At 41.6% G+C, this 27,605-nt stretch overlaps 1 protein-coding gene across 7 annotated transcripts in view; it reads left to right on the plus strand.

Annotated features, from left to right (window-relative positions):
• The window catches only part of LOC124615403, a 494,346-nt gene that overhangs the window by 359,627 nt on the left and 107,114 nt on the right, over nucleotides 1–27,605 (plus strand). For 5 of the 7 annotated variants that reach the window (XM_047143247.1, XM_047143248.1, XM_047143251.1 and 2 more), the window contains one exon: nucleotides 18,847–18,989. In XM_047143247.1, coding sequence (XP_046999203.1) covers nucleotides 18,847–18,989 — 143 coding nt within the window. The remainder of the gene's footprint in view (nucleotides 1–18,846; nucleotides 18,990–27,605) is intronic. The other 2 variants (XM_047143249.1, XM_047143254.1) reach the window with 1 other exon arrangement.

A 27,605-nucleotide genomic window follows, 5' to 3' on the forward strand; every position in this document is an offset into this window, starting at 1 on the left:
AAATATTCCCAGACTACGTTCTCTACCCAGCGGTTCCTACCCCTGTAACCGACCCCGCTGCAAAACCTGCCCCATGCATCCCCCCCCAACCACCTACTCCAGCCCCGCTACTGGTAAAACATACACAATTCAAGGCAGGGCCACGTGTGAAACTACACGTCATTTATCAGCTGACATGCCTGCACTGCACAGTCTTTTACATCGATATGACAACAACTAAACTGGCTGAGCGCATGAACGGACACAGACGAACTGTCCGCCTAGGAGATGTCCAATACCCAGTAGTGGAGCATGCCCTCCAGCATAATTCTAGGGACCTAGGAACCTGCTACACCGTATGTGCCATTTGGCTTCTCCCACCCAACACCAGTCCCTCTGAACTGCGGAGATGGGAACTTGCACTCCAACACATCCTTTCATCCGCCATCCCCCAGGACTGAACCTACCCAGGACTGAACCTACGTTAAACAACCTCACTCCCATTTACTCTTCAGTCTTCTCCTGTTTCCCTTTCCTCTTTAGCCATTCACGCATCTATTCATCCTACATAGTTGTGTTTATCTTTATACTGTATACCTCTTTACTTCTGTATACATCCTCTTTGGTTTGAAGCTGGCACAGTACTTACAGTAGAATATCTTTGGCTTCCCTCTGACAACCATGCCTCCATTCTTGCTACCCTCCCTGTTTTCCTTTCCCTGTTGCTTCATAACCTGGGTTGTGAGTAACTGAATCCACTTTCCTTCTTCCCTTGCTTTCCCCTCTCTCCTCCATGATGAAGGAACATTTGTTCCGAAAGCTAGGAACGTAAATTTTCGGTTCTGTTTTTTGTGTATCTATCGGCTGTATTGAGCTGAGGTAAGTACTGGCCAGCCCTCTATCTCTTTGTTAGTATTTGTTTCACATCTTTATATGACATTTTCCATTAATCATTTAAACATGTAGAATGCCATTTCTAATCTGGAATAATTATACGGCATTGCTCAATATTTCACTCTATAATTACAATGTGTACCAGACCAAAGCACTAACAGTAACTTATTCAATTTTTTTCCGGGCATGCTCTCAGGCCTTTAATACGTCATCTTGCAATGTTTCAGCTGTAAGATTCATAGCAAAAACATCACAAGGGGAATTGTTAATGTCCTGACTGTATAACTGAAAAATTACGTACTTTATCTGCAAGGAATACTTAAGACTCATAGACAGTAATTAGCAGTACATTCATGGATAACACAAGGGACTTGTTTAAATTTCTGATCTGATTCCATTGTTGCAGTTCAATGATTGAAAACATCCTTTGAAACCTGGAACCATCAATTTTTCTTTTCTATATTTTGGTTTTAACATTTTAATTTTGAAGTGAATGTAAAATATACGTTGGAAGACTACGTGCTGACCTCAACTGATTCAACGTCTTCTGAAGCATTTTCCAGAGTAATTAACAATACTGGTGTGACTTGGATGGGTTCTACTACTATCACTTTTGGTGCTGTAAAAAATGTGAACTTACCTCTACTACTTCTTCTTCTTCCTGTGTGTGTGTGTGTGTGTGTGTGTGTGTGTGTGTGTGTGTGTGCACCCGATATGTTGTCAGTCAAACATCTGTAGGGTCACTCAACAAATAGCTCATTGGTTATCTGACAAACTGTGTCAATGGAATGTTAGCAAATAATCGTGTCATTCCTCCCAGCCAGGGACTGATGTAACAGCCAGTTTTTGAGAGACGCATTCCACCTTGTGACATACGTAAGATCTTTAACTTGTTAGCTTAGCTCAAATTTTACAGTTTTCTGGTGACTTCTGAGAGATGCCAGGGCTATTTTTCATTGTATAAAAATTCTTTTCACAGAGCCTTTGCAGCTTTGTATAAAGTTCACACTAGAGTTTTATATTTTGGCAAAAATAAGTCACAGGAACTTTGAGTCAAAGCATTTTGTATTAAAAGTTAATTTGAAGGTGTGTAGTATTAATACAACTAGTATTTTTATAACTTTGAGTTTCTGTGATATGACATGGCAGCTGCAGGGTTAACACATGAATTACTTCTACTTCTGTCCACCTTTCATATTTTAGCAGTAATTGAAATTTGTGGATCATTTGGCCGTTAAATAATTTATGTGTGTGTGTGTGTGGGGGGGGGGGGGGGGGGGAAATCGAATTGGGCTAAAGAAATTGCTGATTTTTGTGTGCATAAGAAGATCTTTATTCAGTCATTACTAAATAGTCTCTTTGGAAATTTGAGGCCATTATACATCATCATTGCTAACCTGACAAAACAGTAACAAGTGAAAGTATATTGAAGTATGCAGTGTCGCAGACACACACACACACACACACACACACACACACACACACACACACACACACACACACACTCTCTCTCTCTCTCTCTCTGGGTTAGTTAAGTGTATTTAGATACACACATGTAACAATATTAGAAAAGGAAAGTTGCTACTCACCATATGGTGGAGATGCTGAGCCGCCATAGGCACAACAAAAAGATTCACACAATTATAGCTTTCGGCCTTTTAGGTCTTTGTCAGCAATACACACACACACACACACACACACACACACACACACACACACACACACACACACACACACACACACATGCAGCCTCAGATAACTAAAACTACTCTGCAGTGTGGTTTTAGTTATCTGAGACTGCAGACATGCATGCAAGTTTGTTTGTTTGTGTGTGTGTGTGTGTGTGTGTGTGTGTGTGTGTGTGTGTGTGTGTGTGTGTGTGTGTTTTGCTGACAAAGGCCTTAATGGCCGAAAGCTGTAATTGTGTGAATCTTTTTGTTGTGCCTATGGTGACTCAGCATCTCCACCATATGGTGAGTAGCAACTTTCCTTCTCTAATACTGTTACATTCCATCCTGGATTTTTCCACTTTTTGATGGTTACACACGTGTTCCTTGTGGTAGACCATGAACCTATGTCATTAAGAATGTGACAGAGTTGAATTAAGGTATAGCCATTCTGATGTAGAGGTTTCACATTTGGAAATGCTTGATCAGAACAGTCTCATATTCCAAGTCTTGTCAAATGTAAGCAAGATCTGTTACTGGAGAATACAAACTAATAATATTTGGGAGTTTCTTACCGTGTGTCTTCCTCATCAGAATCATTTTGTAAAATTGGTGTGGTGAAATGGCAGAATATACACTTGGGCGGGTAGCCATACTTGTTAAAGAGCTGCTTCCAGGACGGGGAGGTGCACAGGCTCAGGATCAAATCCGCCTGTGGTTTAACAATGAGAGTTGGTGTGCTGGCCAGTCTGGATGTGGTTTTTTAGCCAGTTTTCCACATCTGACTAGGTGATTACCAGCTTGCTACCCCGGTCCTGGCTTTGCTACACGATTTGCAAAAATTTTGAAACTTTCAATCTTTCGCAGGGTTTACACTGCATACTACACTTTAGATGTAATAAGCCTACCAAACCTGCATAGATGTGGGACAAAGGCAACAAAAAAGAAACAAACATCAGAATATACCATGGTTTAAAGCGAATTTGGTTTTGTTGTAGTGATACATGTAACTGTCATGAAAGCTGAAAAGTTTTTAGTGAAAATAAATCGGAAAAAAAAATAATTTTCAGAAGAATGAATGAAAAGAAATGTGATACAGTTACTAATAAAGTTGGCCTTTGCTGAACTTTGAATGTAGTGTCGAGTGTAGTTATAAATGAAGTGATGTGATGTGAAGTGCAGTGAACAAGCTGATGCAGTAGCTAGTTCTCATAAATTTCTGTTGTACCAAAATTTTGTACATGTATCCATTGTGATAAATTATCTGTATGCAGAGGACATAAGATAGCATGTACCTGTTTCTACTATGCAGGTAGATGAGCTTGGTGTTGCTTCTTTTTAAGTAGCCACTTTATGTAGTTTTGTCATGTTTGTGTATATTTCAATTGAACTGGATACATTTGTCATATTATTAGGCATTGACAATTTTCATACTGCGGAGAGGACTACAGTGCACATAATTTTGCTTTGTTGTGCAGTATACTGAAAGTTTAATGTATAGGAAATATTATTTTCTGTAAAAATAACACCAGTGAAAGAAACCATCTGAAGGTATATCTAACACTATAGTGAGAAGTTACTGTAAATTATTGTTGTTGTTTCTATGATCATACGGAAAGCTAAATAATGGAAGTAGTAAAAGTAACCTCTCACCATGTAGTTGAGGCATAGAGTGATCGACAGGCACATAAACAAGATCGAAAATTTCGTTGATCTTTTTTGGATAATGTCCTTCTTCGTGTGCGCGCGCGCGCACCCCCAAACAAACACAGGGGTGGGGGCAGACATTGTGTGAAAGCTCAGCAATGTTTTCAGTCTGTTTTATGTGCCTGTCGTGTACCCAAGGTCTCAGCTGTAGAGTGAATGGTACCTTTACTCTTTCCATTATCTGTATTCCATCAAGGAATTTCCAGATCACCCAATAAGATAGTTGTTTTTCTTTCACTTAAATATGCAAGTGTTGGGGAAGGGGGGGGGGGGGCTGTGTATGAAGAAATTGTGCTAAACTTGTATTGGTCCATATCCTTGTTGAAACAGACTTCTGTGGAGTTGAATAAGCTAGTAAATGTTATTTGAATTAGCATGGTCTTCTCATCCCCAGCATCATTGGTTCCCCCACTTCCTGAGCTAAAGTGGTGGTTTTTTTTTTCTGTCTGGTGCCCTCTGCATCCACCCCTGCCCTGCCCTGCCCTGCCCTGCGCCTCACGTCCGTGTGTGTGTCTGTCTGTTCGTGTGTCGACCACTCTGCGCCTGTCTGCGCCCACGACTTTGGCCTTGGTAAGTGGCTGTGTGGAGTGCATGGGGAAGTGCATGCCTGCTGTTCCCTGCCCAGCCCATCTGTTGTTTGTGCTTGGTGCTGGCTCTGCCTTCATATAAGGTGGAGTGTTCTCGTAATGTTTTTGGGTCCTTACTTTGTCAATACAAATAAGAGCCCAGTCGTGGGTGTGCATTCCATGTCAATAATATAAATAATTCTCTTTTGAAGCTCAACAGTAGGTAGCAAATATTGTCTGAAAATGTGTAAAGTATGGTGAGCATTTTTATTTGAGAACCTGCAAAATAGCAGCTCGCTAAAAGAGTAGGGTTTTATTTTCTTTCTATATCTGCACCTTGTAATTAAAAAATATAATTTATTTTTATCCAGAAATTTTCATAATGGAATTGTTCAACTAACTTTAGTTTTTGAAGACTTATGGTTGATTGGTCAAAACAAATTTCCCTTCAGAAAGTAGGTTATATTTGAATATTTTCCTTTTTAGGAAATTAAGTCATGGATTTGCATTGTTTACTATAAATCAACTTTGGCAGAGGCCTTTGTTTACTTGAAATGGGAATCTGCAGAACCAGCACTGAGTTGTAGAATTTTGGTCCCACGTGCTATTAGATTGTCAGTAGAGTTATAGTTGGTTTCGTTAGGTGGTTTTTGCATTTTTCCCATGTAGAAATATATTTTTCCATGATTTTTGCTTTTACTTTGGCCCAAATCAGTTACTGTGTAGCTTTCAGTCTTCTTTGGCATTAATTGTATGTTGGGTGTGTTCCATTTGGAAACTGGAACTGTCATCTAGAGGCTTAATGTTTGAGTCTCAAATTTATGATTTTGTTGTTTTTTTCTTTCTTCCATATTAACTCCTTGAAGAACAGTAATATTGATTTCTTTTAAACATCAGTGAAATGCCGTTTAAACAGTAATTTTTGAAAAATCTGTGCATGATTTCTGTTTCCAGTACCATTTGTATTGCCTCCACTTCATCTCAAAGGAAATGTAATGTCCGTAATTCTATGTTGGACTAAACAAATCCTCAGTGTTTCAAAACCTGCACGTTTTTTTAGACATTTTGGTGTCTACATGCATGTACTAAGTCATTTGCCACTTCTGTGTTATGAATGAAGTAACAATAATGTTATGAAATGAAGGAAATCTTAAAAAGACAATTTCAAGGAACATCAGAGACAGATTAGTAAATCCAGACTCAAAAAAATGGGAAGGTTGTGTGTATAGCATTAAAGACCAACTATCTGTGTTGAGCAATCTGATGGTTTTTTTCCCATCATTGGCATGTTCATAACTTACATAAGATCCAGCTCTTCTGTCTCTGCTGTTAGTTGAAACAGTATTTTCAGCAAATATGTGCGTTACTGCAGTAATTATAGCAAATGTTTGCTGTTAATAACAAGCTGCTGTTGTCTGCTCAAGCTTTATGAAGAGATGACATCAAATGAAAGGGCAAACTCTGTATCTAGCCATTGTTAGAATTTTACCATAGTAGTTAATTTTATAACTATATAAATGTGTGCTTAACCTGATACTTTTTAAGCTGTGCTTTTTATAGTGCAGTGTTTTCTGTCATGTCTGAATCTAATAAATAGAAGTTGAGAGCCCATTTAAAAGTGTCTAAAGCCAGTATGAGAAAGTCGAACAACACTGTGGAGAAAATTTCCAGTGAAATGAAGTGTCATTCTCATGTTATGCAATATTTCCATACCATGCAATCAATCATTGCTGTTTGTTAAAGCAATTCATGAAAAATACTTAAAGTTAGTTACACTTAATTAATTTGGAATTGTTTTTTTCCTAGTGAGGTGCATATCTTTAGTAGTGTCTTTCTCCCCAAAGTTATGAAGATAAAATGAAACTTATAAGCTTGACAGACCTACAGAGAAAAATATATATTCTTTGTTATCTAACAATAAAGTACAAAATGTATCGAGGCAGTTAACATAATGACTAATTATTCAGTAGAGTAGATGAATAAAATGTGAATTTAAACTGCAATTTCTAGTGGAATTCAGTGCCATACATGAAAGACATCAGTGGATTATGGAGAAATACATAGAATACTTAAGCCAGTGACGTTGGTATGGCTGTTAAATATGATGAAATAGAGTGCACATGTGAAATTAGCAAAAATTTCAATTTCTTGCTTGATTTGCACTTTTAAGTGCTATTTCAGTAACAGATATTACTGATAAATTGTCTACATCACATTAGCATTCCGAACTCAAAAGCAATCTGTCCACTGCTTCCTCATGTTTAGTATAAGTAATACGGAATTTTGAAATTCTTAACTTTGATTTCCTACAGGTTTAACTTACTTCATTTTGTTTATTACACAGTTTCCCTAAACAGGGTGGCTTTAATCTGGACTGACCTCTTTTGTAAATTTCTCTCCTTTTTTGTTACTGTCAGCCTCTCAGCTAGTCATGTCTACTTACTACTACTCTTTTCAGGTTTAATAATAATAATAATAATAATAATTATTATTATTATTATTATAGTTCAAATAGGAATTCACTGTCATCCTTCCATCTGTTCCACTGGCATCCAACACCTCTCTAACCGGTCTGTTTGCAGACCAAAGCCTTTTGTTTTCCAGTTTTAAGAGGTGCTATTACCATTGCAGTTTTATTCTTCTGTCTTTTCATTTACATCAAATACCTTTCATCTAAGTACCCTATAGGATCAGCAGTACAAGAGGATTGTTCTCCAGTGACACTGTTGCCTACGGGTAAGCTGCCTCTTGCCTCCTACCTCTCACTTATGGGTGCCTCAGCTGTAGACCCTATGTTTTAATGTATATTCTTCTTAAACATGCAAATCATTATTGTCAAGTTAAAGAAAGAAGGAAGTAAAAAGAAACCTCATTACTGTCCATTAAAATGGATGCTCAGACAAGCTAGAGTGATTAAGGCTATTCAAATGCAAGACAGAGCAAACTCCATATTGTTCTAAGACTATTACATCTACTCTGTTAGCTAGCTTTTGGTGTATGACAGAGTGTATGTCATGTACCACTATATACTCTTGATGCTTTCATGTTTACTAAATGAACCTGTAACAAAATGCTCCACATTTCTTTGTAGTTTCTCTGTCTCCTCTATTAACTCTATGTGGTAAGGGTTGAAGAATGATTAACAGTCCTCAGAATCCATTAAATGGTGAATCTGTAAGCTGCCTACCTCATAGTTGAATTAAACTATAATTACCAGGTTGCTTGGCCACTATGGTGGGAGATGGAACTGGATAGATAGAAGACAGGATGCTGGAATACTACTACCCGAGGTGGGGGGGTGGAGTAGTGGTGAGTGGATGCCTGTCGGAGACCCGATGAGAAGTAAAAGAAACAGCACTGGGAAGCCATTACTTTATTACTCACAGTACACCCGTTGTGTCATTGCTCAGGATGTCAGCAGCTCACAATGGTGGAATCTCCCCACACATGCAGGGTCAGGCAGCAAAAGTTTACATGCATGTGGGATATCAGATGAGCTGCTGCATGTCCTTGGGTGGGAGACAGAGAGCTCCATGGTGGAAGGCTGCCAGCAGCTGAAGTAGCCCTCCACCCCACCCCACGTGGTCCGCTGATTGGAAAGTGCCCACCCCACAGCATCAGACTTGGCTGCAGCAGTAGTACCAAAGGTAGCAGCTCCAGAGCCCCATGAGGGTGACTGGCTGATGCATATAGACCATCATAGGTCTTCTCAGGACATGTGGCTGGCAGCCTGCAATACTTTTGACTAAAAATGACAAGTATTTATACAGCTGTTACCTGTCCTCGATTTGCTACTATATCAGTTTTGATCATGCAATCCACAAGAAGTCAATGGATCAGATGTGAAGTAAGAAGGTCACCAGCTCGGTGCATCTTCGGCTTCTGCCATGTCAATACTACTGCACCCTTGGTCTCTCTGCATGGTGACTACATGAGGCAATCACCTTGGCACTTCACTATCAGTACTCACTTAACACCAGACATTTCTGGCAATACTATGCACAGCCATCTGATTCGACCAGCTTCTCTTGCTCCCTGCAGTAGCCGAGATCATTATGCTAATTTTTCTCCCAGCTGTGCAGAGTACCACATTTTGTGGCACAACAGGTCTCCCTCCTTTATAAAATCAGACCTGGATTTTTGCTTCCTCTGAAAAAATCTTTACATACATTTGACAAATATGTAAAATGTACATGGTTTCTCTCTTCTACTAGTTCAGCTTAAACCACAAGGTTCTTGGCTATATTTTTAAAATCAAACATCATTATCTAGTGTCAGACCACTGGACTATCTTGCTTCCCCATATGATTTGTTTTCATTGAATCACCACTCATAAATTAGTACAATCAAATTTTCCCACCGTGACAACTCCTCGGCAAAATAACAACAATCTCACTCAACCTTCCTTATGCTGTGCACTTTGTCTTTTACCAAGTAGTTCTCTATTTAATTCTTACTTACTAAAGTTCATGTACTCCACTGGTACTTCACGCACTAGCAGTTCGTGGGGTGGATGGGTTTTTGCCTAGGGTAGATGTAGGTTACACAAAGTGTAATCGGAACCTCTACATTACCGGATACTGTGACACTTGGGATCATAATGTTGTGGCCTTTCTTATTGTGATACTGTTGTACATGTCGAAACATCTGTTCTGTGGTAATAAGTCCCTTTTGTGAAACTGTAACCTCATCTAATGAGTGAAGGGGAGTTGTTTAGGATTGTCGGTTGCTGCATTGGCAACATGTCCAGTTGCTTCTTGGCCTTTATGACGATGACTGTTTCTTGATTTATTATATTTGTTACAGTGGTGAGAGCAGGGAGTGGATCGTCATACTCGTTATGTGACAGTTCATCCCATTGACAAGTACTCCACTATCCCATAATTTCAACCTTGTCATTGTCTTTGTTGTTCATGACAGTTCAGAGCACTAAATACATTACTTGACGTAACTGACCCTTAAACTTTCATAGGAAAGTTGTGACCTCTGATATTCTCCGTACATCTCTCTTAGTATTCCTTCCTTCTTAGCCTTAAATGCAGCCCTGTAAAAGTTTCTTCCAATCTTCATATATCATTTTTCACCTAATGTGTTATGGTTCAGCTTTAAGTCCACTGGTGACCAGTTGGAATGATGTCGTCTTATCTGAAAAACAACAGTCTTGGTGTAAGTCATTTGTTTTGTAGTGTGTACACTACTCCCCTGAAGAGGTCAAGTGTCATTAGAATTATCACACCCATTCTGGGCATTCTCCGTGGTAACACCACATGGGAAAAAGGAATTTGTCTCTCCCTCCCCCCCCCCCCCCCCCCCCCTCCGCCCCCCTTTCAAGAAAAAGTCTATCTACATGATTCATTAGTACACTCACATTGGATTACAAAATGCGTTCCCGTTAAATCATAAATTAGAGGAAGAACCTGTGACATACTTTAAAACAGTGACAAAATTACCATACCTATTGCATAAATCCTGCAACATGGCTATCTATCAACATGACTTAAGTGCGTAAGGCACTCTTGAGCATACCCTACTTGTCAGCATCCATTTTTTTCCTCTCTTTCTTAGAGTTAACATCCTTCACAAGTAATGGCACTGGCACTTGGGGTAGTATGTCCACAACTCCTTTAAATATCTTAATGTGCCACACAAGCACAATGGAAGTCCTTGTTGGGATCTGAAACTTCACATTTACAGGTTATACCATTTCTATGACATGGTATGTTACCTGATAATGAGTAAGGAATTTCGTCATTTTGCCCATTGATGTGTAGGGATTCTCCAGTGAAACCCATTGATCGCTTCTGTACTCAGGTAGATCAACATGTCATTCCTCTTCCTTGGCTGACACTTGAGTGCTTTCGTATTTGCTCTTTACCTTTTTCCAAACATCTCATAACATTCGTGCAAACTTTTTCCACTTCTCTCTCTGTTTATGTCAAGTTTAGGCTTTGTGTATTCAGAAGGTGAAGACCTTTTTGTACCATATACTACTCCATATGGACACCGCTATGACATACGAGAGGTAAACGTCCTGGTTATTGTGATGGCTGTTCACATAACAATGTAAATTTTGGCAACCGTATGATAAATGCGTCCTGTTTTTCAATTTGATTGAGCATGGAAAGGGTTAGTTCTGAGCTTCCGAATATGCAGTAGACATCACTTACTTCATTAGAATGGCCATAAAATTAGTGCCTTGATCCGTAATTATTGTTTCAAGAACACCAAACATAACATGAAAGTAGTCTATGATGGCTAGCACAAAGTGCTTACCCCCTTGTGTTAGGTTGAAATCACCCCAAATGTCTATCCCCAACATTTCAAATGGCTTTGTTGCCTCTGGTAATCTTTGCAATGGTACTATTTGATGATTGAGTTTTTGCACATTGTACGTTTGGTTGCTTTGTTGCCTCTGGTAATCTTTGCAATTGTGCTAATTGATGATTTAGGTTGGCACATTATGCACATGGTGTACAATTCATTACATACTACTTGATGTCCTGCCTCCTTACTTTCCACCAATATTTCTGGGCTACTTGATGATCAGCATCCTTCTAAGCTGCAGGTACCACAAGACGTGGCCCCTACTTTGTCATAGCCCTGTGTTGGTGTTTAGCAAGGCACGTCCAATGGCTTGCACAACCTCAGTCTTCCTGCTGAGCCATCGGCATTTTTATGTTTCTTGTTGAGTTTGAGTATCACCTTACATTCAAATTCACTCAACTTCGGTGCCCAACGCATTGACCTACTTGAACGACTGAATGATCCTTTAGTCCTAGTAACCACTTTAACACAGCATGAATCGGTGAACTTCGAATTTCCTCCCATGCAGATGATAATATGGAACGTTATAAATGTCACTCAGTATTTCCTTCTGTTTTGAGAGATTCTGTTTGGATTTATTTAACTGTCTTGATGCATATGATACCAGGTGTTCCTTGCATCCTGACTCTGACTGAGAATGCATCCAGTCATCCGGTTGCTTGCCTCACAAGGTAGGATAAAGTCCTTTTTATAATTTGGAAATATTAACACTGGACTCGTTGTTAATACCTCTTGTAATTTCTCAAATGCAGTGTGTATATACACATACACCTTTCATCAACAAATGTATTTACTGTGTAGCAATTTCTGCAAACCCCTTAACAAATTTTCTATAATAATTACAGAATTCCAAAAATGATTGCAATTGTTTCATTGTTTGCAATGGTAAGCAATCATGTTCAGTGCAAATCAACTATGGGTCAGTTCTCAGGTCTTCTTGGGCAATTACATGACCTAGATAAGTTATCTCCATTGATAAGAAATGGTACTTCTCAATACTTTATATTAGACAGACAAATGCAACTCTTAAACACTTCTTCATTGTCATTGCACATGTTTCTGTAGGTCTTTAAAAAATACAATGATGTTATCAATATAAACTCAATAATGTCGTCTACATAAACCAAACATTGTTTCATTTTCAGCCTCCTCAGCACTCCATCCAATAGTCTCTGGAATGTAACTGGTGCATTCTTAAGATCAAATTTCATTTGTTGATATTGATAACGACCCCATAGAAAAGCAAATGTGATATTTGGCCTGTCTTAGAGATCCACTTCCAACTGGTGATAACCACTCTTTAAATCCATCTTTGAAAAGTATTTGCATTAACCTAGGTTGTCTAATGTCTCTTTTACATACGATGTAGGATATGCATTCGTGATTGTCCTTGATTTTAGATATTGGTAATCACAACAAAACTTATATTTCATCATTTCATCTGAAGATTTCTTTGAGATAATTACAACAGCTATCAGCCAACCGCTGATTGATTAATTCTTCCATTATAGATTGTAAGTGCTTTGGTATCCTGTATGGCTTCCTGAAGGGTCATTTGCCATCTGTATCCTTTGTTGGATCATTGGTATTGCTGGTAATGGGTCACCAGTATTGAATCGATTCATGAATCATAATAACCAAGCTCCCACAGCTGACATATCAACCCCTTTAAACTTTTCACTTTCTCGCGTAATGAACATGCATTGACGGTTTGTTTGTGAGAAAAGTATCTGCTCATCATATCTAGATCATCCATGCCTAGGACATCCAAGTACATCAGTACATCACCAGAACCATGTAATCTCCATCTATTCCTTTCATGCCTACCACACTTCAGTGCAAAAATATCCAACTCTTCATGGCACTTCAATGACCCTATAACACAAATTTTGCTCAGTAGGTCAGTACCAACACTTACCCATAGTACATCTCCTGTACTATTTGGTATTTTATCATTTGAATTGAGCTTTAAAGCATGTGTTTGCAGTTTATTTGGTACCATCTTCATTATAGGTGACCCTTGCTACAATTTAACATTCTCTTCAGTCAGTCCTACCTGGAACGATATCCTACTGAGTCTTATAGTATATCACAAAAGATAAATATTTGCATGGTACTTGCTCAGAAAATCCAGCCCTAGGGTTGCGCAGGACCCCTAACCAACATATATATACTCTGCTAGCCACCAAGTGGTATGTGGCAGAGGGCACAATTCGTGCCAAAGTCATATCCCCCCCCCCGTTCCATTTGCGGATCGTGCGACGAAAAAATGACTGAACGCCTCAGTACGAGCTCTAATTTCCCTTATCTTTGAATGGTGATCATTGTGCGATTTGAAAGTTGGTGGTAATAATACATGCTCTACATCCTCGGTGAAGATAGGATTTCGGAATTTAGTGAGCAGCCCCTTCCGTTTAGCACGCCGTCTTTCTGCAAGTGTGCCCCACTTCAAACTTTCTATGAGATTTGTAATGCTCTCGCGATGGCTAAATGCACCAGTCAACAATCTTGCCACTCTTCTTTGGACCTTCTCAGTCTCTTGAATCAGACCCAACTGGTAAGGGTCCCATACAGACAAACAGTACTCTAAGACTGGACAAACTAACATATTGTAAGCTATTTTCTTTGTTGAAGGACTGCATTGCTTCAGGATTCTACCAATAAACTGCAATCTAGAGTTTGTCTTACCTGTTACTTGTGTGATATGATCATTCCATTTGAGATCATTTCGAATAGTCACACCCATATACTTGACGGATGTTACCGCTCCCAAAGACGGGGCATTTATTTTGTACTTGTACATTAATGGGGATTTTCGCCTTGTTATATGTAGTCGGTTACACTTACTAATATTGAGAGACAACTGCCAGTCATTACACCACGCATTTATTTTCTGCAAATCCTCATTGATTTGCTCACAACTTTCGCGTGATACTACTTTCCTATAGACTGCAGCATCATCAGCAAACAGTCTAATGCTGCTGTCAATACCATCAACCAGGTCGTTTATGTAAATTGTAAAAAGCAGTGGACCTATTACGTTGCCCTGGGGCACACCTGAAGTTACACATGTTTCTGTTGAAGTCACTCCATCCAGGACGACATACTGCTCCCTGTCTGTTAGAAAACTTTCTATCCAGCCGCATATGTCATCGGATAGATCATAAGCATGCACTTTTTGGAGGAGGCAACAGTGCGGAACTGAGTCGAACACCTTTCGAAAGTCAAGAAATATGACATCAGCCTGTGAGCCAGTATCTAGAGCCTGTTCTATGTCATGCACAAAAGGGCCAGCTGTGTCTCGCATGACCACAGTTTCCTAAAACCGTACTGGTTTCTGCACGGTTTTAGGAAACTGCGGTCATGCGAGACACAGCTGACCCTCTTTGTGGATGATATGCAACACTGGCTCCCAGGTTGATGACATATTTCTTGACTTTCGAAAGGTATTCGACTCAGTTCTGCAAGGTACAATACTTCGATATATTCGTGAAAATTCATTACTCCAACATTATAACTGAACAATGTTAACCCCCAATGGTGCCACATCATTATCTCCCACCCCATGTAACTTATACCATGGAGACTTCGGTCTCTTCCTGTCCAAGAGGTCCAGACTAACTGACATATGAGCACTTGTGTCCACTAAAAATCTATGTTCCATCCCATTCAGCATACCTACCAAGCAGCACTGTGGCTCTGCATATGCTCTTGCAGCATTCTGTTTTATCTGGAGTGCCATCTGGTGGTTGAGGAACTCCTGTAGTCATTTAATGAATTTTTGTTGTAATTCTGTCCATTCCGCTCCTTATTCTGATAATGTTATGCCTGCTGCCCCACTTCTCTGCATTCACAGCATTGTGATTGATGACATTGTTGCTGAAAGTGGCCGGTATGTCCACACCTATAGCACTTTACCTCTGAGGAAAATACGCTCCATGTATCCTGTACCCAAGTCACAATGTCCACCTCCTCAAGTTGTGTGGCAGCCATAATGGCTGCATCCAAATTCTTCAGTGCCCCCCCCCCTCCCCCTCCACACTTTGCATCAACTTATAGATGTGTACACCGATTTTTCTAATCCTGTCCAAGAATCCCTGTACCGACTCATTTTGTTTCTGAGCTGCCCCATTCAGTTGTTTCTTGTAGAATCTAGCACTATTTTTGCTTGCAGTATCGTTGACAGTCTCTTCAGCAGCCCCTCTAATTATGTGCCTTATGTATTCCTTCATTATACATGGCGTATGTCTTCGCATTGCCAAACAAATGCAACTTGGCCATGTACACACACACACACACACACACACACACACACACACACACACACACACACACACACACAGAGAGAGAGAGAGAGAGAGAGAGAGAGAGAGAGAGAGAGAGAGAGAGAGGAGGAGAAGAAAAATGACACTAACATCTGACAGACCATAATCCAATATGGATTCAAGCACTGATGTGCCTCTTGGCCGCAACACAGCTGGTACTACTTGCATACAAATGATCTGCTCAGTTACTTTGTATATTGGCACCTTACTGGCCACTCTCGTTTCACTAACTGTACATTCGTATTTGTATGCCTGTCCTGCTTATTCACCGCGACCATAAACAAAAGGAAACAAACAGGCCACAAAAGTAAACTCATTCCTCGAAATTTGTACTGTTGAATGCAAGTTTGCAGCTGGATGTGTGACTGAGGATCCCTGCTGCCGACGTCAGTGGCCCTCTGATAATGACTGTGACAACTGGTTTGACCAGCCACTATGTTGAGTGGTGGAAATGTGAACATTGATGTCAGGGTACCAGAATACCACCACCCAAGGTAAGAGTTGCAGTGGAACAGTAAGTGGGCAGCTGTTAGGTGCTCAGTGAGATGTGAGAGAAACAGCATTGGCAAACCATTCATTTATTACTCAAAGTACATCTGTCATTTCATTATGTGGGATGCCAGCACCCAAAGAACATAAACAGTGCATGCCCAGTTGAAGATGATGCTGTAGTCAGCCTACAGTGTGGGATTGTGGCAGGCGACAGCCAAACAGCTGTGGATGAGACACATGGAGGTGCACCAAATCAGGTCATGGATCCAGGGTAGAAGAGGCAGGTCACATCAGCTCAAGTCTGCTTACACATGCAGAGCAGGCAGCAAGAAGTTTGCACCCATAGGTGATGGCAGACAGGTGGCCCTTTGTCCCCAGGCAGAAACCAGAGACCTCCAGGGTTGAAAGCCAGCAGCAACATAAGTAGGATGGAGAAGCTGGAGAGCACTAATTCCACAGCATCAGACTTTGCACCAGCAGCAGAGCCACAGCTAGCAGAGTTGGAGTCCAAAGAAGGTGACTGGTTGATCCATCTAGTCTCACAGATCAAAGGAGGACCAGCCTAGAGACTGGCAGCTGTCAGTCTACAGTACCTTTGACTAGAAATGAAGAGTATTTATGCCTTACTCTCAGTATTTGTTATGTAGGCAGATGTTTCTGGCAAAACTACTCAGTCTTCTGACATGACCTGCTACCCTGGCTTGTTGCAGTAACCAAGGGAGATATCCTAATTTTTTTTCCAGCCATACAAAACACGTCAGTCAGGGTGCAACAATAATTCGATGTAATTCTTCCATCGAATCTGTCTGGCATCTGACTTTTAACTAATAGTTTTATGTGGTAGTTCTATTTAAACCGTTTCAGACATTACAATTGATAACATTTTACTGTCCCTTAGTTGCAACAGAAATCTTTTTCCCTTGTGGAAACCTCATGTACATATTTGTGAATGTTCAATCTTTAAATCTTGTACAACTGCTGCCAACTGTTGAGCATCACTACGAAAATATCAAAAAGTCATTGTAGCAGTACACAACAGCTTGTGGCTGCCAGGCTACATGGAAGTGATTGGTTATTTATATTGCACTGTATAAGTGAATATTATTATTGTTATTTTGCATGCTAATTATTGAATGGTCAGCTTATTTATTACAACAGTGAATATTTCAAAATTAGTTATTCTAGTTCACTAAAAGAAGCAAAGTGTACAAAATATATTTTGAAAATGGGTGCATATCTTTGTATAAATCTTGCATCTGAAATCATTAAAAAATCATCTAAGAGCATTGCAGCATAAAGAAACATTTTCCTTTCTCCAAAACAATTGTCTGAAAGGGTTAAATAATATAAGATGCATACTCCTAGATGCTTAACAGTTGTATGTATTTCCAGTTTCATCACAAGTTATGTAACCAAACAATAAGAGTTCTTTCCACTGATTTATACATTAAATTTGTTTATCTTAAGGGTCAACTGACATTCTCTGCATGAAGTATTGATCCTCTCTAGGTCTTCCTGCGGTTTGCCATGGTTTTCGAGCATTGCAACTTCCTGTGTCTATTTCCACTTCCTCCGTATCTTTCCAATCGTGTGGAACACATTGTTGCTAGAAGCAGAGCGTTTTTTTTTTTTTAATAATCATGTAGGTATCCCATGAGGTCCAGTCTTGTAGTTGATTTTAGTTGATTTTAGTTGATTTTATATTCCATGCTGACTGGAAGAGATCTGGAAGAAATGAGAATACAAGAACCAGAGATATACAACAGGGTGATTTTTTAAATAAAGAATTCAGGCCTTCAAAGCTTTTGAGGACAGAACGAGACCCAGAACAAAATCATCTTGGACAAAAGAACGAAGACGGTTGCAAAGTATGAGAATGAAAGAATATTGGGGAAGGAGAAAGACCAGAAGAAAAAAGTGAAGCGAATTAACGTGGTCCTAAGATGGCCAAAACGGTAGAAGAAGAAGAAGAAGAAGAAGAAGAAGAGACTTCATGTAACAACTTACAGAAGCACCACAACTACATATGCATCTAAATTGCTGTATATAGGCAGAGGGTCAGAACCTCAGCTGATTATTTGTGTTTTGCAGCCATGTCCCCAAGATGCAATTATTGAACTAATTCCTACTTAAGGGTACTGAACTAAATGTGATCTCAAGGTATAAAACTCCGATTCTGCTTTGATACTCTGTGTGCACTTAAAGCCATTCTGAGGCTGCACGAAACAGGAAAACCACTGCAGTCCATTTAGGGCATCTTTGTTTCTAAGCCCAAATAAAAACAAAATGAGCAAAATAGCTCTTCATTGAAATATAGCTAGTTGCATACCATGATCACCTTGAACCATTGTTAATACTATTATTTTTTGCTTATTAGACAAACCATGTACAGAATTTTCTGTCTGTTTTGAATATAATCTCCAGTTCTTTGTTCACATTTTTCTCAGCATTCTATATCTCTGTAAACTCCTTTGCAGTAGGAGTCCATTCTGGCTACTCTGACACTAGCACACACTACATAGGAGTCCTCCAGCATCTTGTGGTGTTTGCCTCACAACTGTTCTGTTTCAGTGCACTCAAGTACAAAGAATACAAGTTACCAGTACAGCTGCAGTGTTTAGATTCTTTTCTAATCTACTTCTTAATTCCTCCACTATATGGTCAGTGCTGCACATTGCCAAAGCCACGGTGTGAATATACATCTATGTGACGGGAAATACTGTAATGTTATTAGTGTTTAGCATAAAAATAAGTCATGTAACACCTAATGGCATGAAACTTTATTTTGATAATTTTGATTGTCAAACATCTGAAACATGTATAAAGGTGATTCTTTTCTAATCTCTTTCAAAAGTGGAGCTGAAATCACTCTTTTTCTTGTAAATATTTTAGCTATGGTTCATGAACCCGCAGTGCTTATTGAGGGTGTCCTGTTCCGAGCCAACTATCTTGGTTCTACACAACTTGTCTGTGAAGGGCAGCCAACAAAAACAACACGTATGAACCAGGCTGAGGAAGCAGTTTCTCGCATAAAGGTAAGCAACATTTTGTATCTCATTCTTGGATATAGTGTGTAATTTTTATGACTTACTGCTTGAAGGATGTATGTTAGATCAGTAGGTAGTGATTCTTGCCTTCTCTATTTGTTGACTTATTTAGTATAGGGGGAGATTGTCAACTGTGTCTCTCGTAGAGTCCAGCATTCCAATTTAGAGTCACAGCTCCTCACCAGCTGCCAAGCTGAAGTAGATGTTTGAAGCTTCTTCATTTTACCACTGCCATTTCAATGTCAGTTCTACATGATTTGTATTTAGCATAGGGATTTTAAGATGCTAAGGATAGACATAACAAAATGTATATAAATTAAAAACCTTCTGTGAATATAATTACCCATCTTTTTTAGAAATTTTGTAATGACACCGTATTGCGTAGAAATTTCCCCCATTCCCTGTCTGTCATGTCCCCGCTACCCAGTCTGTCCCCCCAAACTTTACCCTCCCCCCCCCCCCTCTTTAGCCCCCATACGATCTTCCCTTTCCACCCCTCTTTAGCCCCCCCCCCCCCTCATACTATCTTCCCTTCCCACCCCTCCCACTATGTTCTCTTCTCATCCTTTATACACTGGAGGGCAGTTGAAAGCCAATGACACTGCATATGTGTTAAATTACTATTGAAGTATTCATTAGATTACCAATAAATTCAACATTTTTGTTTGCAAGTTCCTTCTGATGGAATACTCTGTGCAAAGTTAAGATAACATTGTTATGTGGTTCCAGTTTTCAGGGGGAATTAAGCATTTTAGGACAATGGTTTGCTTTGTGTTGTGTTGTATGAGCAACAGATTTTTTGTCTCTCTTCCTGTCTTGACTTATAAAGTTAGATGAACATTACTCAGAAGCAAGTAGTGTGTTGAAATGTTGTTGTCATTCAGAATCGTAGACCAGCTGGTGGGAAAGCTTAAGTGTTTCTTGTGATGTGGGAATGTGGTCAAATATGGACTTAATTGTATTATAGAGAACGCCAAACACATCTGGATAAGGAACTCACCTTGAAAAATTATGATGATGATGAGATAATGGATGCAGTATTATGAGGACAAAGACCATGATAACTGAGGTGCATAAATGAAACTAAATTGTTACACTGAATTGTTATGGGGAAATAGATGAAAAGAAATATAGAGAACTGATTGATGTTTATCAGTCTGTTAGCTAAAACCTTTAACACCTTATTGTATATAAGTGCCACTTGTAAATGAGGCAACATAAAATTAGTGTTACAGTATTGTTTGTATAACTCAAATAATCAGCAAACTTTTGCACAGGTGAAGACCCAATAACAAACAAACTCACAGACAAAAATAATTCATTTACTTGTTGCTGCAGTTATTGACACGTTTTCGAGAAATGTTACGTTATTTGATGCTCCTAACCTTTGCTTCGTTGCATAGCTAACTACAAACCACCTCCCCCTACACAATCAATCTCCTCCCCTTACAGTTTTCATTATTAGTTATCACTAGCTTATGATTAAATTGCTGCAGACTTTTACACTTAGATTTGTTTGTTTTTGTTCATTCTTATATCTGATTTTTATGTTGTAGATTGCAAAATTTCCTAAAAAGAACAATTCTATTCACAAATTCTGTAAATTTACAAAGATGTTGATGGACTGGCAGGAGAGAGAACTCCCAGTACAACCAATAACACACATGTAACCAAATAAATAAAGTTAAAAAAAGTCTCCTTGCTCTCGGTATTGAAGGCTCTGTATTCTGTGTTCAAGAAAGACAATAGTTAAGGAAAGTTCATGAAGAAGGAACTCGCACTTCTGATAAAAACTGAAGAGTACTGTTTTGTTAGTAAGTTTTTGCAAACATCTTACATAGTTGGTACCATATATTTGTGCAAACTACAGATTACTTTCCCACAGCCATCATAAGCACTGTCCCCCTTTCTGAATGCAGCACACAACTTCTGCCTGTGCTTCTACACTATCAAGGCACGTAAAATGTTTCTAATTTCATTCAGTGCCTTATATGCTGTGGTTTGTGGTTTGAAGCCTCACATTCCTTCATTAACCCAATAAGTTGCTTATTATAGGATTTTTATTTTTTATTTAGAGGTCTCTAAGCTAAACCCACAATCTGGATTTTACATTCACTAAAAGAAGTCTTCATGGAGCATCATAACTTGGATCACAGATGCCCTCTGTTAACTATGCTTTGAGTGCCCCATTTTCACCAGAATTGGTTTTCTGCTGTCATAGTCGTGAGTCATGTCGTCTTTCCTGTTTTCCTTTGTCCTAAGTGTAACCGATGTTGTATGATGACTCCTTTTCTTTCTGTCTATAAATATTGGTCATTCTTGCACTTTGATTAAATTTTCTGAGAAGTTACTTATTTATTTCTCTCTGATACTCTATTTTTTGGACAATTCTGTGATTGTGTTCATTCAAATCGGAGACTTACGAAAGTGATCAGCTTTCATATGCATACAAGATTGTTATTATTATTATTATTATTATTCTTGCATCAGAGACATACATAAAAACACAGTTTTTACAATTGTTGACATATCAACCAAGCTTATAGAAACTATGACCACCACCACCACCACACGCATGCACGCGCCCGCGCACACACACACACACACACACACACACACACACACACACCAGGGGGCACGCCACTTTTTGCTTTGCAGCACTTTTCCCTTCCGTGCTGCATGTCTATCCTCTTGGTATTTTTTTCCCTTCCCTTTGGGAACATGTCTGGGGTATTACTGGGAATGTTTTGCATTCTGTTGCTGACCTGCGAACAGTCCTACTCCTCTCGTTCATCCGCTTCGGCATTTGAGGGTCCTATATTTTTTTTTTAATTCCCTCCCTCCCTCCCTCCCTCCCTCCCTCCCTCACTCGCTCTCGAAAGCTGGCCCACTCGCTCTCGAAAGCTGGCCCACTCATACAATGCTTAAAAGATGATTGGGTAATGCTTAATTCCCAGCCCCGGGTCGACAGGTAGGGTTCGCATGTACCCCCTGGTACAGCCCAGATCCAGGGAGGGGTGATTGCCTGAGCTGTAACCTACCCAGATCACCCATTGGTTTCTCCGTCAGGTGTTCGGGAGATGTGAACAATCACCTAAAGTGGGTGTAAGGGGGGGGGGGGGGGGCAGTTGGAAGGGGCGCGCCATCTGAGATGCTGGCAATCATGGGGGATTTCCTCGCGATGAGTCACTCATCCTGTCCATTGGTGTCAACGAAATGAGAACATAATGAGGCTACTGATTTGAAGACCCTTCCCGCTGCACTGCGGTACTTTGTGGTATCAAGTACTGAAGACAGTCAGACCTTCACCACGGTCAATTCGTTTATTATTCAGAAAGGTGTTGATGCCATTGCTGGCCCTGTGAAATCCTGCTCTCATTTACGGAATGGTGCTTTGCTTTTGGAGACGGCTTCCGATACTAAAGCACAACTTCTTGCTGCCTCACTTCTCCACGGCTACCCTGTTCGTGTCGACACACATAGAACTCTTCCCGTGGTGTAATTTACACCAGGCTGCTTGATGGTGTAACTGGGGCTGAAATAGAATCTCACCTCTCTCATCAGGGTGTCATATCCGTTCATCGTGTCATGAAAAAGGTCGATTCCTCCTCGGTGCCCACCGACACTCTTTTCCTCACCTTTGATAGGATGGTGCTGCCATCCAAGATCAAAGTAGGCTACAAAAGCATCACAGTCCAGCCATGCATTCCGAATCTGATGCGCTGTTATCAGTGTCATCAGTTCAGTCACATCAGAACATCTTGTTGACATCCGACCTGATGCATAACCTGTGGAAGGGATGCACACAAGGGCAAATGTCTGCCTCCTTGTCGCCGCTATATCAACTGCAATGGCAGCCACACCGCCTCCTCCCAGGATTGTCCTGTGTATCTAGATGAGCAGGCTGTTCAAGAGATTCGGGTAAAGGAAAAAGTGCCTTACCCAGAAGCTCGCAAGTTACTGGCTAGTCGCAAATCCTGTATTCTACTATCTGGCACTTACAGTTCAGTTTTTGCTCCATGAGTGGCATGGCTACACAGACATGCAACCTCAAATTTGGCTCAGAGGTTGTGAAGTCGCCCAGTGTCAAGGTAGCATCACTGTCCCCCCCGTCCCGCTGTGCAACAAACTGTCAAACTCTCGCCTCAAGAGACGAAGCTACCCACTACACAACAAACAGGCAGGAAAGGCCAGAAGGAGTACTCCCGAGAAGACTTCCTCCATCCCTCCAGCCAAACAACACCCAAGTCTTCCTCTATGCAGAAGGGCTCGAAGAAGTCCGGTAAAGATAAACGTTCTTCCCCTTCACCAACTTGAAGATCCCGCTCGATGGTGTCGCCACGTGGTCAATTAGCCTGGCTGGCCTCTGTCTTGCCGATGCGCACCACCAACCATTTTTCAATGTTGGACTCCACCGACCGACCGCACAGGCACACCGATGCTTGTGTGGACCCCATGGAGTAGGATCCTCCTGCTTCTGTGCCCTGTAGTAGCAACTCTCCACCATCTGTCCCTCGACGGACACTGAGTTGACATCCCTACATCTCTTCCTCCTCGTGACTGTCCTCCAATGGAACGTTTGCAGCCTTCGGTCCCACAAAGAGGATTTACGGCTGCTTCTAGCATCGTAGCATCCCCTTGTACTTTGTCTTCAGGATACGAAATTGCACCCTCAAGGCCACTTTGAGCTTCCACATTACATACCGATTCGTTTTGACCTTCCCCTGAGGTCGGCATCCCATCTCATGGGGGTATCATGCTGCTTATATGGGATGACCCTCATAGTCAACCCATCTCCCTGACTACCCTTCTTCAAGCTGTTACCATTCGCCTCTTCCTCACCCACATGACTTTCGCCCTCTGTACCATTTATGTATCTCTGTCCATTGATGTCACCAGGGCCGACTTCCTTCGGCTCATTGGGCAGATACCTCCACTGTTTTTGCTACTCAGTGACTTAAATGCGCATCATCTCCTTTGGGGTTCTTCTAGGACCTGCCAGAGAGGTGCCCTCTTGGCTGACGTTCTTAACCAACTCAACCTCTTCTGCCTTTTCAGTGGTGCATCCACTTGCCTTTTTGACTCCTTGCACACCTGTTCCCATTTAGACCTATCCTTTTGCACTGCCCAGCTTGCCCATTGTCTTGAGTGGTTCGTTGTTTCTGACACCTACTCGAGCGGTCATTTCCCGTGTGCTCTCTGTCTGCTGACTCCTACCCCATCCATATGCATGCCCAAATGCCAGCTTACTGAGGCTGACTGGCAGCTTTACTCCTCCCTGGCGTCCTTGACAGAACAAGATTTGCTCAATTGTGATGACCAGGTGGACTATCTCACCAGTGTTATCCTTACTGCTGCAGAACGTTCCATTCCTCGCGCTTCCTCTTTACCATGTCGTGTCCCAGTCCCTTGGTGGACTGAGGCGTGGCAGGATGCAATTCGCACGCGGAGATGTCTCTCCACATTTTTAACCACCACCCTACACTGGAAAACAGCATTCATTATGAACAGATGGGCGCAAAGTGTGGTCGAGTTCTTTGGGATAGCAAAACAGCTTGTTGGGTTTCGTTCATTAGTTCTTTTAACAGTTCCACCCCTTCCTCTGTTGTGTGGGCCAACCTCTGGCAGCTCTCTGGAACCAAGATCCAGTCCCCCATTTCCGGCCTGACAGTAGGTGCCGATTTCATTGTGGGTCCTGTTGCTATCTCCAACACCTTGGGCTGCCATTTTGCGGAAGTTTCGAGCTCTTCCCACTATCGCCCTTCCTTTATCCATAGGAAACAAGTGGAGGAAGTTCGGGTGATAACCTTCTCTTCCCTGAATTGTGAGTGCTGCAGTGCCGCCTTCACTATGAGGGTGTTAGATGATGCTCTCAGTTCATCCCGGTCCTCTGCCCCAGGGCCAGATGCTATCTGCATGAAAGTGTTGCAGCACCTTTCTCTTGTGGGCAAGCACTTTCTGCTTAACACATACAGCTGCATCTGGCCTGAGGGAACATTTCCTGGACACTGGCGTGAAGCCACAGTCATAACCCACACCTTAGCCCGGTAAGGACAAAAACCTTCCTTCTAGCAACCGCCCCATCTCCCCTAACAGCTGCCTTTGCATGGTGATTGAACGTATGATTCATGCCCGGCTGGTGTGGTGGCTCGAATCTCGCCATTTACTCATTAATGCACAGTGTGGATTTAGAGTGCGGCATTCTGCAGTTGACCATCTCGTAACTTTGTCCACCCATGTCATGTGGCAGTGTTTTTCGATTTGGAGAAGGTCTAAGACAACTGCTGGAGAACTGGTATCCTTCGTACTTTTTACACGTGGGGCTTCTGTGGGTGCCTGCCCTATTTCCTTCGGGCATTTGTATTAGACCGAGTTTTCAAGGTGCATGTGGGTTCTGCTTTGTTGAACACCTTTATTCAGCAAAATGGTGTGTCTCAGGGTTCTGTCCTGAGTGTCATCCTCTTTGCTGTCGCCATTAACCCTATCATGGCCTGTCTCCTGCCAGGCATCTCTGGCTACCTTTTTGTCAATGATTATGCCATCTATTGCAGTTCTCCACAGACGTGTCTCACTGAGCAGCGTCTTCAGTGCTGTCTTGGTCATCTTCTCTCCTGGAGCATCACCAATGGCTTTCGCTTTTCCAATGGCAAAACCGTCTGTACGACTTTCTGGTGGCACAAATGGCTTCTCCCACCATCTCTAAATCTTGGGCCTGTTGCCCTTTCGTTCGTTGACACTACGAAATTCCTGGGTCTTATGCTTGATAGTAAATTCTCTTGGTCCTCCCATGTCTCTTACCTTGCAGACTTCAGTATTCAGTCCCTCCATGTGTTACGTGTCCTCAATGGTACTTCTTGGAGTGCCGATCAAACCACCCTCCTCAGTTTATACCAGTCCATTGTCCGTTCGAAACTCGACTATGGGTGCTTTATTTATGCATCTCCACGCCCCTCCCTTTTACGCTGTCTCAACACTATCCATCGTTGTGGCATCCGTTTGGCCACGGGTGCCTTTTACACTAGCCCAGTTGAGAGTCTGTATGCTGAAGCTGCAGAACTACCACTGTCCTACTGCCATGACTTCCTCCTCGGCAGGTATGCTTGCTGTTTGTCTGCCATGCATGGCCACCCTTCCTACGCCCCCTCCTTTGATGATCCTTAGATCGTCAGTATGGGGCTCGTCCCTCTTCCCTGTTAGCTCCTGGTGTCTGCTTTCGCCACTTGCTACGGCTGCTTAACTTCACACTATTTGCAATTTTCCCCATGGGTGTGAACCCTTCACCACCTTGGCTTCATGAAGTGGCCCATGTTAACCTTGGCCTTCATTCGCTTCCTAAGGACACTACTCCAGCCTTGGTCTACCACATTCTGTTTCACGACCTTCTCATGGAACTTAGCGATAGTACCTTTGTATGCACTGATGGCTCTCGGACTGACCATTGGGTCGGGTGTGCATTTGTCATTGGCACCCGTGTCTTTTGATATCAACTTCCGGCCCACTCCTCAGTATTTACACCTGAGCTTTTCGCCTTGTATCAGTCCTTGGAGCACATGGAGTACATGTAGTACATCCGGCGACACAACCTTCCCAATTGTGTCCTCTGTTCAGACTCACTCAGCACCCTCCAAAGTATCTGTGCACTGTACACTGTTCATCCCTTAGTGCAGCGGGTCCAGGAAAACTGTCACTTGCTCGCTCTTCGTGGAGCCAATGTCATGTTTCTGTGGGTCCTGGTCATAACGGTCTGCCAGGAAACGAGGCTGCTGCCAAGGCTGCAGTCCTCTTACCTCAGCCTGCGAGTACCTCTATTCCCTCTGATGTCTGATGATCTCTGCATTGCCATCTGTCAGGAGGTGGTGTCCCTTTGGCACCACTGCCAATGGTCCCCCCCCCTCTGCCCTCCCGCCCCCCCCCCCCCTTCACGAGAATAAGCTTCGGCTTATTAAGCTTCTCCCGGCACCTCTCATCTCGGCCCTCCCACCGGGAGGAGATTATTTTTAACTCGGCTGTGTATTGAGCACTGCCTTTTTAGCCATCGTCATTTGCTAAATGGTGCTGCCCCACCACTTTGTACACATTACGCCCAAATTTTACGTTCCATCTTGGGTTCGCCATCTGATTTAACAGCTGTTTTAGTGAATCACGCATGGTCTGTCGCCTGCCTTTTTTTCTTGTTATCTGCTGAAGCAATATGGTGAAGGCCATTTAATTGTTAGTTTTGGATCTCCATTTTCGTATGGTGTCTTTTTTAGCCCTTTTTCCACATGCCTTGTTTAGATGTTTCTTATTCTTTCAATTGGGACTGACACATAGTCGTTTCCTCTGTCTCTGTATTTGTGTTCTATAGTTTGGACTTGGGTGTATATGACGTCAACTGTTTTTTTGCGCCCTAAAACAAAACAAACAACAAACCACCACCAGCACCAGCACCCCCGCCACCACCCCTGCCGCCCTCACCACCCCTGCAACAGTAGCAAAAACAACTGCTATTGATGCTGCACAGGACAGATGTGCACTTCATGTTGTTGTATTTGTCAGTTAGTGGTGATGATCTAGGATGTCCTGTACGTCCATGGTAATGCATTTGTTAAGAGCAGTGAGTAT

The sequence above is a fragment of the Schistocerca americana genome, chromosome 5, assembly GCF_021461395.2.
Source record: "Schistocerca americana isolate TAMUIC-IGC-003095 chromosome 5, iqSchAmer2.1, whole genome shotgun sequence".
NCBI lineage: Eukaryota > Metazoa > Arthropoda > Insecta > Orthoptera > Acrididae > Schistocerca > Schistocerca americana.